Below are 21,559 nucleotides of genomic sequence, written 5' to 3' on the forward strand. Positions count from 1 at the left end.
CCATCTGTACAGAGGGCAATGTCCACACCTCTGCCCAGTTATCCCCCCCAGCTGGGGACACTGTTCTATTCACATCAAACTTATACCTACTCTACTGATCTAAATATGCAAAGACTTTCTCTCTTGATCTGTGCAGAGTGGATAAGTACCCACTATGCCACCATGGCAGCATAGACACTTCTGATTGGCTGCCTGGTGGCTTGGGTCCTTAAAATTGCAGGATTGTGATGATGTCATAAACAGTTGGCACAGACTGAAGTGCTGGATGACCTATTCCTGGAGAAGGTTCAGGCAAGGGAGATGTGATAGAAGACTTAACTAAAACAGGTTTTACATTTTTTTTTAAAACACAAACAAAAACTTGAGAATGGGTGAGCGAGGGGTGCTATTTTGCCTGTATATGGAATCCATTAGAATGGAAATATATCTGCAGTTATTAATGGTTTTTTCGTGCTTTGTATCTGTCATCTTGATCCTGCATTCTTCAGCTCTTGGTGAGACACGGCCCTTGACCAACATATGTTACTACATGTGTCCTCCTATCCTGGTTATAATTGTATCTTTAATTTCTTTGTACATTTATCACAGGGGCAGCAAGTGAGGAACAAACCTTAAGTGGGGTCACAGACGGAAATACAATCCTTATAAGGGAAAGGGAATGTAAATCCAATCAATGATCTTTTCCTATTAACTCTCTGTTAAATATACCATGAAAGTGTTTTGACAAAAATCCATTTAGAGGTGACACAATAGGGCTAGGTAAATATAGGCTGTCCCCCTAGCAAAGTGAATTATTTCCCTGCAAGGCATATAAAGCTTTGCTGACTTCAACCATACAATTGTGCAAGTTGACTATTCTTTGCAGAATGTACTATCACCACATTCAATATGGTAAGTAAATTACCTCTTGAAAGAGGATCATCAAGCCCAATCCTCCCTATCTTCTGTCCTGGACCTTCTTTTTCTCAGCCTTATATGTGGTCATTTACTAGAGTGGTATACATGCAAATGCAGTTTGTCCTGGAATGCCCATGTGCGGATACAACGGGCCTGCTTTTAAAAGCAGAAAAGTACTTGCTAAAGTTTACTATTCTGCTGTCATGGTGTTTATATCACACTGACTTCTGCTAAATATACACTCAGTAAATTCACAAAACATTTCAACAACTTGCTGTGGGGTCAGGATAAGGACTCTGCTGGGGGGGGGGGGGGTGCACCGGCCAGAGCTGCAGACCATGTCTTTCATATTGAATTGCAGGCTCAGGGAGGTGATGGGAGGGTGGACAGGTTCTGGTGTCATGACATCACTCTGGGGGAACGTTCTTCCCCTTTGGGTAACACAGGCAGGGTTTAGTGGGGCGGGCACGTACCGCGCCCCCTCCTAATTTTTTACGACTACAGCCCTGGCAGAGGCATGATACAAAGTAGCCAAATTTTGATTTATTGTGCTGTCAACAGTGGCAGATGATGGCTGATGATGGCTGATAACAAAATGTAATGAAAAATTGTTTGGAAAACTTAATTTGTTGTTTGAAACACTAACTCAGCATAGTGGGAGGGAGGGACAGGTTTTAGTTTTGCCCAGAGTTCAATGTTACCACAGAAAAGAGGTTTGTTTTAATATCTGTAAATGGGAGAGACAAAAGGTTGTATGCACACTATAATGTACAGGATGCCTACAGAGCACTAGAAGCATGTATGGTACTAGAAAAAACAGATTACTGTGTTAAACTGTCAGAGCAATAGAGAAATCTTCTTTATGCTAACATATCCCCTGGCATTTGACTGGTCACTGACCATAAAGACTGGAAAGACATTGGACTTCTTCCCCTAGATCCTAAGCTTAGATCTTTTGTAGCCCCTGTAATGATGTCACATGGCCTAAGAAGAGGGATTACATCATACAGGCTCAAAGTAAAAACATAAGTCAACATAAACATAAAACATAACATAAACAAAGGTAAAACATAAGTTAGGCCTTAATAAACTTACATGATAGTATAGTACATTATAGTAAAGAACAGTATAATATAGTCCAAAAATAGTTTGACGTGGTGGCATCACCATAATATTCGTTCCCCCCTATGTAGTGTATTCATTAAGTCTTGTTAAAGTTATTACACTACATGTAATACTTAACTTACCTGAAGACAAAGTTGGTTCAATCACATTTCTACTCATTATCTGTCTTAAAACTCCCACCAACTGCAATCTTAACATGCTACTTTTTTCCTGTTCCGTGACGGGCGTCTTCATCCTGGTTGACAACTAATAATTATTTCAGAAAGTAACACAGATTGAAATGTCAATTTCATGTAGTTTTTTTATTCCGAAAATATATTATAAATATAAATTTAACTGTCTATATGTGAAGAGCAATTTAAAGTTATTAAGAGTAGGAGAAGTATATCTCTTCTAGTGATAATGATTTTTCCTGATGATGTGGTGATAATTCTGTAAGAACACGATGCCTATTTTGCTTAGGATGTCCAACACTTTTTCATACACTTCAGATCATCATTTCTGATCTCCTACGGGAGCCCTCTTCAGCTTAACATACTTGTTACAATCTGACTACTGGCCCCACCTGGCACCTGCAAGATAGACTAATTTTCAATTAAGGTACCCCAAGTGTCTGGAACCCCAAGGTACTCTGAAATGCTGATGTGCTTTGGGTTGAGAAATATTTGGCACTATATGGTTCCCGCTATACTACATCACCATTCATTTCAGATTTAATATTTATTTGGAAAACAACTATAAAAGGTATATATATCCTTCTGTAGTAACTATTGGCCTTAATCATCAAGACTTATCTTTTATACTATTGCAAAGCAGTCTGCATTTTATTAATATCTTGGACACAAAATCTCAGTCCAGATCTGGGTAATAGTTATTGTCTTTCATTGGTGGCACATTATAAAAACAGCATCAATTCTGCCACATTTAGTTTCACCATAGTTGAGAGCATGTAATGAAAGTGAAGCCCTCATGCCCATTGACAAAGCAAACGTCCTTCCAGCATCATGTGATTGCTACCAACAACAACCTTTGAACCAGTATTCTACAGCAGGGGTTTCCACACATTTTTGGCTTGCAAGCTTCTTTTAAAATGACCAGGTCAAAATGATCTACCAAGAAAAAAAACTTGGACTTAATAACTCCTGTGCGTGGCAGAGTTTATTTTAAAAGGCAGGGCCCTGCAATCTACTCCCGTTGCCTTTGCGATCTACTGGTAGATCGCGATCCACCTGTTGGGCACCCCTGTTCTACACTGTCCTTTTCTTTCATTGGTAATCAGTACACTGGGTTGGTTTTGACCTGAATTATTGACCAAGCATTTCTGTTATTGCACTGGAATCTTTCTGATTGGGGTTTGGATCACAAGACATTTTTTACAAGATTACAAACCCTTTTGCAACAATACTGGTATTATTGACAATATATACTGGTATAATGTATAGTAAATAATAAATAGTTTATTGTGGAACTGCATAGGTCAATGGGGTCAATGGAGTAATGTAATAATATTACATTGATAGTGGAAATTGGGTGTTGATGTTTGAAGAGGAACACACAGCTATAATATTACTTCTGATTGTTTCACATTTATGTTTACTTATGTATTTTATGTAATTATGTTTCTATGGAAAGATAACATAGTGTAAACTGTTTTTTCTTCCTAAGTGCGGGAGTTTTACCTGTGATTTACCAATGAATATTTTTCTATTTACTGCAGTGGTTATTTTTGTTACAGTAAGGATCTTGGCTGGAACTCTAGATCACATTTGATACTAAATTAAGCAGAGATTGGCTTAAATTATTTCCTCTTTATTAAGTACATTGTGGACAACTGACAATCCGAATTGATGGCATAAATAGGCGGAACACAATTCTTATAAAATATCGTACAGCTCTTGAAAAAAAAAAATCTGTAGAAAACTACATTGTTATAAAAAAAGACACACACAACGTATACATGTAACTTTGCATAGCTAAAGCTAAAATAACTTATTTTAACAATTTTACAAAAAGCAAAAAAATGTATATGGAAAGTATAGAATCTTTGCTCAAATTGTTACAATGTTTTAACAATAACAATCAATAAAAAAAGCTGCTTTAAATTTTCTGGATAAGGCGTTCACGCTGGGATGTTTTCCGGAGCAGTTTTCTGTAGTCGTAAGGGTTATCATCCATTTCATTTTCTTGCTTGGTTCCATCTGCAATGGAAGTTCTAAAGAAAAATAAATATAGTTTTTTTTATTTATTTACAGAGGTCAGGAGGAAGCAACAAAGCTTTGTTTACCACGAAAGGAGTTCTGAGTTAAAAATAACACAGCGGAAAGCTTTCCAATATTTCCTGTGAAGTCTAACATCTATTTCTCTTATATCTACAATGTGTATGAAACACTTTGATGAATTAGACAGCAATTACACTACACTTAGCAAGAGGAGTGCATTCTTATCTCCAGGGTTCACAGATGAAATATGGGATTCTATATTATGTTTTATATATACAGTAAGGGCAAAGAATCATTGCTAATGTCAGTTGGTAAAGTGAATGCGATGGATTAAAGAAAAACTTCACAATAATATAAATAAATTTCTCTTTATTTTGATTAATTTCACACAGTTATAACACTATTTTATGCTCACATGGTGCATTAGACTCTGCAGCTCAGTTTGACAGGGCCCACCCCATTTTCCTGTTCTAGGATGTCCAAACATCATCTAGCCTAGTGTTACTCAACCAGGGTTCTTTGAAACCCTAGGGTTCATCCAGAGATTGCTAGGGGTTACTTAAACACTTGTGACTCCCAGGTCAGTTACCACTGACACTAATGATTTTTTTGACTATCTGTATGGGTGGCATTCTTGCCGACATCAGCAATGTAAGAGACTCTTTCTACTGACCAAATTACTACGAGCTGTGCATATTGGTATTATTGCTAGGGGCTCCCCAAGACCTGAAAATAATTTCAAGGGTTCCCCCATGTTAAAAAGATTAAGAAAGGCTGATCTAGCCATTTCCTCCTCAACCTTACTGCCTCTGGTCCATCCCTACATTCATTGGATTTTTGTTCTTTCAGTCATTGAAAGAATATACATCACCCTGTTGGCTATTCCTTTTATCTATTATCACAGAGATGCACCAAGACCTACTATAATGTTACTAGGTCTGAAATAAGGTATTAAATGAAAGTAGAAAGGTTTAATAAATTAATTTTCATGTTGATGAGTTGGGATTAGTTCTAAAAAGCAAGTAGTGGTCAACTGTATTTTTATGTCTTTAAATGCAATTGCCAGGACCATTGGTGGTGGATTTGATATAGTTAGTTTATACGAGTAGTCCGACATACAGACGCCTCCTAGAACAGGGCTTCCCTGCTCGCTGTGTGCAGAATGGAGGCTTGAAGGGGGAGGGGTCGGTTTGCATGACTTGCAGAAGAAATCTTTTGCAAAACACAGCTGAGGTTGTGAGTGATCTTAGGGGGGGGGAGCTCTTTCTGCAGCCTCTTGTAACTCTTTAATGACCAAGACAAATCCTGCAGTTGCTTCTTTTTGCATATCAAAGCACAGCTTGCTCCAGAAGTTAATGAATGTCTAAGCTCCATAAAGTTTTATTTTTTGCTTGGTTAATGAATAACTCCCAGTGAGGATTTTATGCAGTAACTGACACCATGCTTCCTAATAATATGTTGAGACAAACATCTGTCCATAATTTATTAAAATTATGTACCTGTTCTGACTTACATACAAGTTCAACGTAAGAACAAACCTACAGTCCCTATCTCGCATGTAACCAGCGGACTACTTGTATATTTATTTGTGCTGTACATTTATTTGTCCTTCTTGGATCTGCATAATGACAGGCTGCTATCACTAGAGGAAACCTTTCGAGATTGCTTTTTTTTCTTAGCTGGGGCCCATATGGATTAAATTCACAGGTCCTCGTTCACTGATAAGCAGATAAGCACAATCCTATTCAGAGCCTGCTTTAGATGGGCTTTGTTTTTTGCAATGTGTGGTTAAAATGCACTTTAATAAAATATCAGAAATATCTGTTGGCTTTAATTGTGTAGAGTGGATGATTGTCCTTAGAAGGGGTTTGACCTGCTTAGCTTTATTCTGCATTTGGAAGTAGCATGTCCTTCTGAGATCTGTTTATGTTGTAATCAAAAATGATCAAATGTAGCCCCTGCTGCACTTAATGTTTGATTGCATGCTTTTGACTAGTGATTTGGTTGAAACATTTATAAACAAGCTTATTTATACAAGTCCTTTATGCATGTATGGTGCCAACTTCATATTGACCCAGATCCCCAATTTTGTCCTTTACTATTAACATATTTACCTATTATGCAATGAGCATTAATATATCAATACTATAAGTTTGATAAAGTGATCAAAATGGACAAATGTTCCCCAAATTTGAAATATAACCTCAAACCAGCAGCACTGGAGAAAAGATTATAGCATTATTTAGCATAACTATGCCAAGGCAGAACAAAACAATACATTTAAAAAAAAACTAATACTAAATATGCTAGGTGTGCAACATCCCCAATTCATCTAAATAAAAGCATCTATTTTAAAACTTTAATATAAAATTTAAAAACAAGCAAAGCTTTCCTGCTTTACATCATTCTAATCTTACTACCTGTAGTATTACAATATCATTTTCTTGTAAGCCAGAAGTCTTTTAGCAATCTGGCATTTTTTTGGGCAGCCTTTCAGCAGGTACTTACCGTTTAGTTCTTCTCCACTATACTCTCTGGTATATAAGAGTATAATTATAAGTTGCTTAGTTATACAATTTCAATTTCATTAAAGCTGAGCTGCAGTAAAAAGCTAAATATAGAGATGAAATAACATACAACATGGGTGGCATGGTGGCATTGGAGCACTAGGGTCCCAGGTTAGAATCTTGGCCAGGATACTATCTACATTAGGTCTGTTATGTTCCCCTTATGGGTTTCCTCCAACATCCCCAAATTGTATAGGCAGGTTAATGGTCTTCTCCTCAAACAGTTCTAAGGCTATGTTGGAGACATTAAAGTATGGCTATGGTAGGGACATTGGATTGGGAGCCCACCTGTGGGACAGTAAGGTTGAGACCTGCATTGGGAACAAGCATTCCCAGGTGGCTCCTGCTGGCTGGCAACTAGATACTCAGTGGCCCATATTGCAACACTGGTTCTTGAAGAACAAACTGTTTGCAGATTTGACACCTAGTGACAGTGAGCAGTACCCAACCTCCAACTGTCTCCCCTATTCATTCTCTGTTGGGTCATATAAACTATCCCGTGAACTTCCTAGATAGAAGACCGTTGTTCACCGGATATGCTAGCTCATTAGTTGGGCCAATTAAGGTTCTTAGTTAGCAAGGGAGATTTCACAGCATCCTGGGCTAAAGATGGACAAATTCTTTGTAAATAACCTGAAGGCACAATGTCCCATAGCCAACAGGTTGACCTGACCTGGCATAGACACTCTGGGCCTGATTTCCAAGCTTTCCAAGGCTGGAGAGAATACGCTTTCATCAGTGAAGCTGGGTCATCCAGCAAACCTGGAATGGATCTGGTCCAGGATTCAAAACATTTGCTAACAAATAAATCCATTCCAGGTTTGCTTGATCACCCAGCTTCACTGATGAAAGTGTATCCTCCCCAGCCTTGGAGAGCTTTATTAAATCAGGCCCTCTGGCTGGTTGCTGTAAGGAGAATAAAGTATAGTTCAAGGTACTGATTCAAATGGCTTCTAGTGTGGATCATTGGCATTTGCATTATAAAAACATGATATCTCCATCTTCAGCAGTGCCTGATTTATAGTTAGCTGCACTTTAGACATCTGTAGTGTATGGTCAATGTACTCTATTCATTTGAACCAACAATACCACCAATATTTTTGCTACTTTTGCCATTTTATTACTAACAATGCCTTAATTACAGGTGTTTATGGAAATCTAAAAGTTACCATACAAGGAAAAGAGATCATATCCATTTAGAGACCCATGCATTTTCTGAATCTAATTTTACGATGTGAACATTTTACATAAAAAAATGGGTTGCCTACATACAGCTAGATTTCCAATTCCACTCTGCTCTACACATATAGGTACTTAAGGAAGATTTCAAGCTATAGGATGATCGCTTTGAATGAAAAATGCCATAAATTACCCCTGTAAGTAAGCTAGGTTTTTGTTATTTAGTTCTCGGCACACAAAGCTGAAAATGTGATAGCCTGACAAACTGCAGCCTCTAGATACCATTTTAAAAAAAAAAAAAAAAAAAAAAAAAAAAAAAGGTTATGAACCCATAGAGATGAATGGGATTTGCTACCTATGGAGGTAGGTTAGGCATTTTCATTCATTTATTTTTTATTTAAAACATTAGCAACAAGGCAGTTTCTAGGGGTTATGGAACCAGCATGATCACTAAAGTTGTGAGTTTGTTAAAAATAACAAAATCATTAACAAGGCATGTATTGTTCCCCCTGTAACATTTTATTACTTCTTGATCCTTACAGCAAAAGTTTCTGTTTATAAGTGTTGAGACTGAAATGTGTGCCTCTGACTTAAAAGTTGAACTTAATTCTGCACTGGGTGGAATGGATTTTGCACAGAATATTTGCACAATTTAACACTTTTCTTTTGGGATTCTACACATCCAACAGTGACAGGTCAGGGTCCAACTTGTTGCTTCTAAAAGAATAGGGAGAAGGTTTTCTTTTAGTTTTATGTCACATTTACACCTCACTGTTTTTATTTCCAGCACTTGTTTGTCATCCAGTTACGGAAAGTGAAAAATAACATGCAGAATCAACAGATATAACAGATATAAAACTATGTTACAGGGGCAACCATCACCCAAAGTTTTGCCCATAGTTTTAGGTTAAAAAAGCCCTCTGTGTAGTTACAAATAACAAATATAAATAAAATTTAAAAATATTAACAAAGACTGCACCAGAAAAGTATACATTTCACAAATAAATATTCAGTAGAAAGGTATTCCGACATGTCCCCAATGTCATCACACTGCTCCCAACTGGATGGAAACCTGCCTTGTTAATAACACAATGGTACCACCAGTAATCATACATTCTGATCAAAAATCTTGTTTCCCACACATTTGTGTCTGATTAGAATGCAGTCATAGTGGCTTCCACTTGTGTGATCGTTGTCAATCTCCTTTGACAAAGTGAAGCATTCATTACCTCTCATTTGGGGTTAGGATGGAAAACTCCATAGCAGAAAACCCATCATACGTTTTGGGCTTATTTATTGACACTGAATGGTTGGAATAAATTTCTTTATAATAATCTTCTGATTCCAGTACCTTGCCTTGACTGTGAAGAGAACAAAATTTCCTTTTGTCTGTTTAACCAAGAGAGCTCTAGAATGCAGATAAACACTTCAGAGAGTTATCAGACATGTAGACAAGAGCTCCTGGCAACATAACATCCTTGACTAGTACGTGGGGGGAGGTAACGTAGGTGGAGAACATTCATATATGAACACAGAAGACAGAAAAATGTCTGCAGAGTCAAGATATGGTCACATTCTTAAGACTTAATCAGCAACATTTTATTGGGAATATAAAAGAACCAAGGAATGGCTGCCCTTGGTTCCCAGTGAACATGGTCATCATTTTAACACTAACAATTATATATTTCCCCAGGGTAAGTGGGACTAGACAAAAGCAAAGAGGGTATATTTCCTGAACACTGATGGGAGACTACAGATACATTTCTGCTGGTCAGCAATCAGCAGCAGAGCAGATACTTCTATAGTGACATGCCTACTCTGAAAATAGGACCATTTCTAGAAATCTGACAATGGTAGCCTCCAGTACTGATTACTGATCATAGCTGAGACAGCTCATGTGACAAGTTTTCTTAAATACATTTAGTGTGATATTCTAACTGACAGAGAGAGTGGGTGCTACAAATATTACATCAATCCAGTATTCAACCTTGACCAGAATACATAAATAAATAGCAGAGAATACCAGCAAAGCAGATTTTGGAGAACAGGCAGTATAGCAACAGTTTTGGGTAAGCATTAAATAATTCCTTATCACATTCCTGCATTGCTCTGCTGTTTATACATGTAGTTAGATTTTGTAAAGAAATTTTGAGAGTTACCTTAAAAAAACATATAACATAATATAACTTATATACATAACAAACTTTGCACTGTAATGCTTTTAAAAATAACAGGTTTGGAGTTCTAAAATAACCCCTGTTGATTTCCTAAAACCAAATGCCAGTCTACATAGTAAATGAGCATTTAATATATATGTGTGTATTGGTGTACTTTCAAAGCTCTTTCACACCTGTGAATCTGTGCTGTTGGCAACTCCCATCCTATTGTGTGTAAATTCCCCCACCTACTAGATTGTAAGCTCTTCGGGGCAGGGTCCTCTCCTCCTGTATCACTGTCTGTATTCGTCTGTCATTTGCAACCCCTATTTAATGTACAGTGCTGCGTAATATGTTGGCCCCATATAAATCCTGTTTAATAATAATAATAATAATAATAATACCTCCCAGACAGGCAGGAAAGAGCTGCTGTGCACCCAGGAGCGGCAAACTACACCAAAGCTAACCAGGCATGCATGCGGCTGAGACCCACAGCTCAAATCTCCAAAAAGAACTACACGGCCTGTGACATTTTTATTATTTTGGGAACCACATCATGATCTGCCATAATCATGCAGCAGTTCATGGTAAAATACCCGAGTGTCAGTAAAATACTTGACGCCACATGCAGCCACGTAGCAGATAGTAGTAAAATACCTAATGAGTACCAAACAAATACAAATGACATAAAATGTGTTCTATCCCCTGTTTAATGTAAAGCACTGTATGATATGTTGGCGCTATATAAGTACTGTTTTTTAATAATAATTATAAAATTTAACCTCAGCTTTAAGAAAATAATAGGAAAACCTTGGGGGTAGTAACATGGCTGGACTTTGTAAATCACTGCATTACAAGAATAAATACAAGATAATAATATTATATTTACAAAGGAAAGTTTAGGGTGTTCATTTTGCACAGTGATCTATTATACTGAAAGGGATAATTCACCCAGCTTGGTGAATAAGGTTAAGCGCCACTGTCTTAAACTATCCAATCACGTACAATCAAAAAACATGTTCACACTCCCTCGCATATGATTAAGTATTCTTTGCAAAGGGGATTTTCCCTACAATCACTAAGTTAGTAAATTAGCCCTTGCCAAAGGAATAATTCACTTACAGTATATGTCAATCAGGAACTCAACTTACAAATGGTTGCAGGTATGCTCTATTTTTCAAAATGAATACATTCCAGCAGTATTTTTGGCTGACCTAAGATAGGTCATTACATATGTAGATGGAACAAATACAATGAAGTAATCTACATACAGCTTTGGAAAAAGATTAAAAACAAAATAATTATGTACGTTTATTTGTTAAACCCCTCAATCAAGTGTAATTATTCACAATATATTGACAGAGTATACATTTTCTAACAGCGAGTTATATTTAGAGATAACTTGGGAAAGGTGTATAATTAAAATGAAAAATTTCATGATTTGCCATTGTGAAAAAAAATTGCCTAAATAGAAAAAAATAATCAGAAATACATTTTTCTGGAATTAAATTACCTTTCTTTTCTTGGTTTTCGCTTTTCATCAACGTAGGGCAACTAGGAAAATAGTAAATATGTAATATTTATTGGAAGTTATAATTTTACTAGTAAAAAATAGCATTCCTAAAGGATGATACATGATTGGTTAATTGACTTAAATAGACAAATTATTTATTTTCAGACAATTCTGAACACATTAAGTAAATCAGCCTTATTGTTATATTGCCCTAAGTATGGTGAGATTGATTTATAAAAGGAATGGTTTCCAGCGACAATAATTGAACATGTGTGCCCTGCCTAGAACATGAGAACGACCTTTCTCATTATTGTCTTCTATTGTTGTCCCTGTTGTTGATGTAAAGACAATTAATAATACTGACTTTTAAAAACTTAACCTATTCAGATTATTATTTTCAAAGAGTTATTTATAGTGGAGGTTCAGTAATAAATGGAATGGCCATGTATTGATTTATTGTGTTGTATTTATAGAAACACAAAGGAGATATTGTCTAACACCTGGCTAGACAAACTAATACTTTTGAGACTTTCTGAGCTAATACTGGAAGATTATCCATTTCCTTTTCCTGATAATAGCCCATTATACTTGCCCTAACATCATTCCTAGTTCACATATCCGCCAACGTATTTGTACATTTTATAACTTCTTCACTTTTCAGAAAGTGCCTTTAAAATACCAGTTTGTCCTTATCATAGGATGGCAAAAAAAAAAAAAAAAGATTTGTATGATGTGGTTTGGGTCAACACTGCAAAAGAATCAAAGAATAGGAAACAAAATTCAGGTACCTTTATTATACAATGTGGAATTGATAAACCACCCCTCTCATCTGCCATCCCTAATTCCTGCTCACACCTGAAAACTCCATTCTACACAATCTCTGCTATTCCTGCACACAAAGGATAGAAATCAGAACAATTTCTTCAGAGGAACATTTTGATTCTGACAATTGTATCTGGTTAAACATGCTACTAGAATACAAAGTTCGGCATCATTGGTGCAGGATAGCTGTATCTGAGACCACATCCTCTACTACTAGCTAAACATAATGCATCCATGCCACAGTGCACCACACTCTACATTCTGTATACAAATGGTATAATTACATTTTTGATGCATTAACAGTCCATTTAAATTAATATTTTAAAGAGGAACTGCACTGGCAATGATTGGATGCACCAGTGTCTTAGAACTCATCTGCTTTGCAAAACCTAGGGCATGGAGCTGGTGAGATATAGAAGTGGAAGGCCAGCATGGCCAGGTGCTAGGGTGAAGCCGGGTAGCAGAGAGTTAAACAAGTAATGGTGCAGACCCCCAAGTGGCTTGGTTGGGTGAGTGTTGCCTTCTAGGACCCTTTGGGTAAAGGTCAGGAATGACAATGTGAGGTAAAAAAATGTTTCAAGTGAACCTCCTGTCTACCTGAGTTATGTTACAGTCATGTAGATTTAAAGTCATGTGGGATGAACTTGATGGATGTGGGGTACACAGTGATTCAAAAAGGGCTGGTTAGTAAAAAGCATTTTCGTAGTCATTGAAAAAACTGGCAGATGTCCATCGTATTTCAGCTGGTTAGAGATGGAAGTACATTTACTTTACTTGTCATGGAAAATAAGTGTTCTAAAAGCATCAGGTTTATTGGACATGATTGAAAGAAACACAATTTTTTAAAGAATGACTAGAACTCATCCAGCCATAAGTAAAACCAACGGACAACTAAACATATCATATAGGCTCTTTAGATGACATTGGTAATGGGCTAGTGGTAAATCTGAAAACATGTATTTGGAAGCACATGTGACTATTTAAGGCTTAGGATGACTAAGGGCAATGAATGTCAACTTACTTTACACCCAGTGTGGCACCTGAGACAAGGGCTGCACATTATATTTACTGCATGTACAGAAACGTAGAGACCACAGGCATGCTACACAAGATGGACAGCCATGATACAGACGTGTTTGGAAATTAGGGACATAATGTAGGAGACAAGTTACAGAAGAAATAAATAAACTAGGGTATTTACTCAGTAAAAGCCAGTCTAAATAATGTTTGCTAGCTCGAAGTAAGCATGTTACTGGTAATGGGGGTAGCACAATAAAGTACCAATAGAGTAATAAGCAAACCACAGGCCAAAGACTTGGCAACAGACGCTTAGACTTGTAATTTGAGTGCTTACCTTTTCATATGGTGTTGCTACCTTTACTGGCTAGACCAGTGGTTCTCAGCCAGCGTTCTGTGGAAACCTAGGATCCTAGGGTGCTAGGGTTTCTTGAGCCATGAGTAATTTGTACCTCTCAGATCAAATTACCATTGACACAAATGGTCTTTTGGCCATCTGTAAGAATTGCATTATTTCCAGTGCCTGGCAATGTAACAGGAATTATTCCACCTGACCATCACGCTAATGTACTATAAGCTGTGGTCATAGTAGACATATCCAGATTTGGAAATCATTTCAAGGATTTCCCTTGAGGTTAGAAAGGTCGAGACAGGGCTGGGCCAGACCGTCGAGACATCATTGTGCGGCTGCTGCTTATGTAGCTTTCTGATTCAAGAAAAATGCAGACCCATCCTGCAATGTGTTAGGCTATTTTATTATTAATAATAATACCAAAACAGGAGTTTTCCTTGAAGGCTTATACACCATACCAACTTACATGCAGCATATTGTAGTAGGTGGAGTCATCAGGGCTGTTCAGTGTCTTTGGTTTCTGCCTCCTAGGAGCTCGTTGTGGCTTAACATCGTCTAAGTGTGGTGTTACTGATTAAAAAAAACATACCCATCAATCAATAAACCATTTGCAGAAACATTTATTCTAAGCAATATTAGGCAAAAATAACACCATTAATATTACATAATGCCTTGTTAGTAACCCTAGCGCAGAACGTGTGTTATTGGTAAGATCAATAGGAAATAAAGGAAAAAAGTCTTTAAAAAGGAAAACCCATGAAGCTACTGAAAAATAAGCCATCTCTGTAATACTAGCATGGAGCTGGTAAGAAAAAGCAATGGTATCATTAGTTCCATGTAGACTTTAGATTCTGTAGAGAAGAACCTGGTTACTGGAGGGCTAATAAAGTTGCAGCATAAAAGTAAAATTCTTTAGTAGCATTTTTCAATATCAGAGGTATCCAACTCCTGTCTTGAAGCATCAAATACAGGCCAGGATTTTAATATAAAAAGAGTCATTTGCTTTGTAAACCATTCTTCACTAAACGTATTGCTATCTGTTAGAGGAATAATAAAAATGTGTCGAACCTGGCACTTGAGGGCTGGAATTGGCCATGTTCTATATACCTTGTACTTTTTTACCATGTGTAATTTTTCCTTGTATGTAATAAAAGTGTTGTGTTCAGTTCTAAGAAAACACCAAGCTTTGTTTCCCTAGTGTGCCCTTTCTTTGGTAAGTGAAAGAATCAATAAAGATCAATTGGGAGAGTGTCGGCTAAAGTATAGGCATCTCTACTGTTATCCATAGAATGATCACAAAGAAATACTATTGGAACAGTGTGAAGCTTTTAACCAGTGCAGCGGTCATTGTTTATTTATCTCAGGTCCATATTTTACCAAATGGATTTCTTCAATGTTTTCTGTGGTCTTTATAGTACAATATGAAATGACGCCTCTTCTACCTTCCTTTACTTGCTTTATTTGTTATCATTGACATCCAGTACCAACAATTGTAATCAACATAATATTCTAAAGCAAACTTGGGGGGAAGCCCGGCAAGGCATCAGTATGCATTTGGAATATGAAAGAAAACTTATAAAAATACAGGAGAACATACAAATTCCACTTAGATTGTGTTCTGGCTGAGATTCAAAGTGCAGCCCATTTTACACAGTGAACACTTTGGATCCTTAAATGTGACAATTTTTAAAGCAGGTAATCTTTTAAATGTTCAAATCTAAATGTCACTGGGTAAGGGATAGGCTTTTTCAATAATGTGCTAGCTTGTATAGCACCGGTCCAATGTTTTGTCAACTCTTTGTGAGAAATGGCAACTGACTAAGCACATGCATAGCAGTTACATTGTTCACGAAACTTAGATCTATTCCTAAACTTTTGCAGAACCTTCCAACCCCTAGCTTCTAGAAATGTTTTACATTAGGTCTTTAGCTTTTTTTAAATTAAGAAACCCATAGGTAAACCTGAGCAACCAGACACCAGATTAGCTAGACGTAGGAAGTCAAAATCAGATTCTGATGACTTGGGCAAGCCATGGAACACCTTTAACATGCCATGGTCAAGTCCGGTTGAATATGACTAGCTTTACTATGACCTGGGTAAATGAGAACATTCTTAAACATACAGCCACAAACACTTTGCTAAAGTCAAACCAGTACAAGATAGCTTCTGATTGGTCACTACAGAGTGAATACAATTAGGACTAGAACTCATTAGTAAAAGACAACTTATTGAAGTTAATATTTTGATTTTGTTGGAAAGGTCGATTCCTTATACTGTTTGCTGCGCAAATGGCAAGAAAGTAGTTCTGTGTTACTGACGCAAAGCAAGTGCGTTCTGCTTTTATTGATACTGAAATTATTAATTTCAGACACAGAGAACAAAGAGAATTACCAAGGGGTAATTATTAGACACCTCCCCTATTTAACTCAAGCTCTTTAAACATAAAAAACCCACAATATTTTGAATTCTCTAGGTGCATTGCTTTTGTCCCAGTAGTGCTGTGAATGAACCATGAATTCCTAAGTTTCAAAGGTGGCTGAGGCCATGAGGACCTGTTTCCAATCAAGAAAAAGAGAAAGTATTTTATGGGAAGAAAATGTTCTGAGAACAAACTAAAATAACAGTAGCACAGAATACACAGAGGCACTCACATATGAAAAGCATGATAGCAATAAAACAGAGATATATAATTACTTTGTGTGAGTATGGATAAGTACATCAAGGAACTGATGTTTTAGTAGCTTTACTTTATAAAAAAAAAAAAAAGTAGTAAGAAACATTGACATTTGTGAATAATTGTAGTTTAAGCAGCGGTGATTCACAGCTTCACAAGTCACACAAAATGCAATGAGTAATACTGTCGATGATTACTAAGCAGGGCCCGCAGTCCCCCACAAGCTGCAATTAGCGGAACTTGCTGCTTTTCACAATTTGCTTAGATGGCATTACTGCAATTTCATCTAATCCTCTTACAGTTCACTTGCTGGCAAATGCTTGGCCAGTCAACTGACATCAGAAGTGGAAATATCCTGGAGCTGGAGACTTAGCCAGGCGGTTATGGAGAGAACTGTCAGTGGGGAACCCAATTTATGTGAGGACACTGCAAGGTCTTTTCTATAATACAGTCCATATTTGAATCATTCTTCTACATATATAAACAAAGCACATATGAAGGCCCTTTTAAGGTCCACTGGTTGGTTTATGGCAAACAATATGCTGTAAAATAAACATGGAGGGAAAAAAGTCATGGTCATTTGTTTAAAAATGAATAAAATTATTTTAGGAAGCTTTTAGATGCCGTTATCAATCAAAATATCAGTAGCCCAGGCCAAAAAAAACCTCCCAGCATCAGTCATCTTCAAGGGTTAATGAAATCCAACGTCTTTCAGCCCACTTCCTTAGAGCATAGGGTAAGAGCAGAAAATCTGGTATTGGGCTTTTATTATGAAAGTTTTATTGTATTTTGGACATAAGCTTATAAAGAGTTGACACAAAGTTAAGAGAAGGGTTGACAGAAACAGAGCTAGATATGGTTATAAGATAGCTATTTTACGACCTTCCAGGTTCATTCAGTTGCATCATCTCACTATCCAGATTCTGCCTTTCCCAATAGGGTTCTGTGGAGTCCTGCTCAAACCACTCTAGGAACATTATAGAGCATATGGAGTAAAAGTAACTGCCTGTAATCCTCAGAGACAGGATTGTTGCAAAGCACAGATTAGAGGAAGGCTACAAAAAAAAAATCTGCTGAATTGAAGGTTTCCAAGAGCACAGTAGGCTTCATAATTCCCAAACGGAAGAAGTTTGGCACAACCAGGACTCTTCCAAAAGCTGGCTGCCTGGCCAAACTGACCAACTGAGGGAGAATTGCCTTAGTGAGAAAGATGATCATGAACCCGATGGGCACACTGACTGAGCTCCAGAGATGATACTAAGTTCCAGAAGGGCAACCATAAGCAAAGCCTTCCACTGATCTGGGATTTATGGCTAGATGGAAAACATGACAGCCTGCTTGTACTTGGAAAGCAAAAAAAAACACACCTGAAAGACTGTCACTGTGACTGTGAGGACCACACCAACTAAACCAATATTGAACAGTCTGACCCTAATTCGAAATGTTTTCTCTGGAGGAAAACGGGCCCTGCTTATCACTTGTCCAACATCATCTCAATAGTGATGAATGACGGTGGTAGCATCATGCTATGGGGATGTTTTTCAGCAACAGGGACTGGGAGACTGGTCAGGGTTGAGGGAAAGCTGAATGAAGCAAAGTACAAAGATATTTTTAATAAAAACCTGTTCCACAGTGTTTGGAACCTCAGACAGGGCTGAAAGTTCACCTTCCAACATGACAGTGACCCAAAGCAAACAGAGAAGACAACATAGTGGCTAAAAGACAACTCTGTGAATGTCCTAGAGTGGCCTAGCCAGAGCCGTAAATTGAACCTCATCGCGCTTAAAATGGTTGTCCACCAAAGTTCTGGTCCTCATCCAAACTGAATGAGCCTGAGAGGATTTGCAAAGAAGAATGGCAGAAAATCCCCCAATCCAGGTGTGCAAACCTTGTTCCATCATACCCAAAAAGATTGGACAATGCTGCCAAAGGTGCTTTAACTAAGTAGAGGGTTGAATACTTGTAATGTAAATGTGATATTGTTTGTGTGAAATAGGTTTGTTGTCAAATAAGTGATGTTTCTTTTTAGTTAATTTACTAAATTGTCCAAAATTCTGTTTTTACTTTGTCCTTATGGGGTACTGAGTGTAGATTAATGGGAAAAAAAACAATTGTAGCACCAAGCTGCAACATAACAAAACTGAAAAAAGTGAAGGGGGTCTGAATATTTTCTAAAGCCACTGTACATACAAAGCATGATAAATATATAGATAAACCTCTATTTACAAAAAAGTAACCGTCAAGTAAAACTATATCAATGTTTGTAAAGAGAACACACAATGCAGTTACTCATTTGTAAATGTATAAAACTCCTTTTCTAAACAAGACACATACAAATATAACAGACATGACAAAACCGGTGACTCATATATATAAGGCAAAAAATATCCATTATTTTAAACGCTTGACTTTGCTCTACCGCTGTGCCCAATCACTCCAAATTGGCGCATAATGGCTATCCTTTCCTGTCCGGGATTTACAGTCACAGAAAATGCAGACAGAACAGAGAACATTTCGTTACAGGCATTTGAAAAAAATCTTTTGAGTTTAAATATGAATGCATTATGGTTTAAATATAGCTGATGATCTGAAAGCTTTTAAAGGGAAATATTATTTATCTGCTGAGTGCTGAGGCCATTTATTCATGATTGTACTACATAAATGACTGGTAGAAGCAAAACATGTTGTAAAAAGACTTTTTTTATTGTTGTAGAAAGTTTTCTTCTTGCTTTTGTGTACTCTTTTTTGTGTTATTTGGTTGCTATGGGTTGCTGTTCTTCACACAACTGCACTGCACTTTATTCTGCTCTAAAAAATAATTATGATAGATTACAGAGGACATATGTGCAAAGAAACACTTTACTCACTTTGACAGCTATATTATTCCTTTCTGTATGTGCAGGGGTCTGACGTCTTTTACCTATTAATGTTTTCAAGCACAGTTTTCATGTTTTAAAAACATCAAATAATGTCCAGCTTAAAAGTAGACATATGCATTAGTGTGCATTCTTAGATCTTTTTTACAGGTCTTTAAATACTGATTGGTAACCAGACAACATAATCCGCCTGTACATTCTATGGCAGCCTGAAGATGGCAGTGTGCATCTTGTTACTAGTGTAATTGTTACACACAATTACAGTAAGGAAAAGAAATAGTTAGTTGCTGATACATTTGGTTAGGAGTTAGGGGTTGGTTAGGCTTGGAGTTTTTATCCATCATTATCCGTGGATCTTTAATGGGATAATTAAGGCCATTTAGGACACCTATAGTATGTTGCTGTTGTCTAATTTACCTCCGTTCCCTCAAACTTCACCATCCCTCAACCTGTTCCAGCTATGCCTTTACTTACATTTCCTGCAGCAATACTTACATTGGTAAGCTCAGTAGCATACCACAGCCTTACAACTGTCATTTTTATATTTAGCTTAGTTATCCTTCTTTGGGATGAAGATGATCAGTTTAAGGATGAGCCTTTTCCATCCTGATCACTCACCCTTATGGGAATTTCCCACAGCCAGTGTTAAGTCTTATCTGGGTTCCTGTGTAGCAATCAAAGCCTACAGAGAGTATGTGTACCACTGTTTTAGTATTACTTTTGTACTTAACATTTTAGGGCTTTTTTTTTGTATTCACATGTGTCTCCCTCTCAGGTACCCTAAATACTGAAACAGATAACAGTAGTTTCCATGGAAATGTATTATCTGTTTCAGTGAATTATGATTGTCGGATCAGGCTGTGGGTTATGCCATTATCAACTGTTAAAAATTAGACACAGTGGGTTCATAAAGCTCTGTGACAGTCCATGTGGGGAATGGTTGGTCACTAGACTAATGGTCACCCGTTTTTTAAGTTGGGGCTTATGTCTTGCTCAGACAGCATCCACCAGCACATTTTCCTTGATTTCAGTCACTTGTCCACATGTTTTTGATTGTTTTTCTGTCCACTCATGTCCTCCTGCCTACTTGATATTGAATATCCTGTTGTCTACCTGTGTTGCTTTTTGTGCTCATGTCTCACACCCTCCTGCCCACCTGCTGTTTTGGTTGTTCTGTTGTTACCCTGTACCTGGTTATCCACCTCCCCAGCCTGTTTCTCCTAAATCCCCCAAATCACCTTCTCTTGTATGTGTACATTTTGTTTTATTCCCTATGGTTCCAGACACATTTTACAATTACTGTAATAGCTTCTACATAAATTTCTGGAGCTATCTGACTATATGTCTACATCTTAAAGCATTACAGAATGGTGACAGACATCCATTGATCCAAACATTGCTCACATTTCCACCAAATGCTAATATTTTGTAGAAAATGCACCTCTCTCTCATAGGAGCACTGGTCGCACCACCACCATCAGGCTTACTTCGTACCTGTTTCTATGGAGTCATTACTTGGGTAACTCAGCCAGCACATTGTCACTTTCTAGAGAAGGAGATTCAGCAGCATTTTGTGCCATTAAAATCCTTATACAGTCCTTACAATCACCAGGATTTAGGACACCTCTACAGAAACTGGTAAAGCTTGATCACATCTGCTGATCATAAGGCACAGTTCACACTGCTGAGCTGCATTAATGCATTAATTACTGCAACACCTCAAAACTTTGTGCATTGGTGAACTGTTATGCCATTCTTTCCTAATGGTACCCCAGCACACTTGGACAATGGACATTTATTGCAGAATACCATATCATACAATATCTAATTACCATGTGTTGCAGTTCACTGTTCTAAAAAACAAACAAATACTTTTTTGGTAAGTTTAGGGGTGATAGGCAACTAATAAAAATAAATGGGCTGCTTTATTAAAACACACCCCAATCCATGTGTATTAATGTATTGTAATATGAACCTGGTCCTAGATGTGACAGAGTTCCTGCTCCTGAAGTACCCATAGGGTTCTCACTGCAGTAAGCTAGCAAACCAATTGGAGGACCCTTATTATTGTTTTTGAAACTCCCATGAAAACTTATCTTATGATATTTTGGATGAGTTTTGAGGTGATAAAAAAGAATGCATGATAAAATTGTCCGAAATGT

General features: G+C 37.3%; 1 protein-coding gene across 1 annotated transcript in view; it reads right to left on the bottom strand.

Annotated features, from left to right (window-relative positions):
- Positions 1–3,815: 3,815 nt before the first annotated feature.
- MYO3A (myosin IIIA) overlaps positions 3,816–21,559 on the bottom strand; it is a 96,470-nt gene continuing 78,726 nt past the window's right edge. The window contains exons 31-34 of the mRNA XM_072413409.1: positions 14,314–14,417; positions 11,657–11,697; positions 9,217–9,348; positions 3,816–4,234 (exon numbers count right to left, since the gene is read on the bottom strand). Coding sequence (XP_072269510.1) covers positions 4,120–4,234; positions 9,217–9,348; positions 11,657–11,697; positions 14,314–14,417 — 392 coding nt within the window. The 3' untranslated portion in view covers positions 3,816–4,119. The remainder of the gene's footprint in view (positions 4,235–9,216; positions 9,349–11,656; positions 11,698–14,313; positions 14,418–21,559) is intronic.

Source organism: Pyxicephalus adspersus, chromosome 5, assembly GCF_032062135.1.
Source record: "Pyxicephalus adspersus chromosome 5, UCB_Pads_2.0, whole genome shotgun sequence".
NCBI lineage: Eukaryota > Metazoa > Chordata > Amphibia > Anura > Pyxicephalidae > Pyxicephalus > Pyxicephalus adspersus.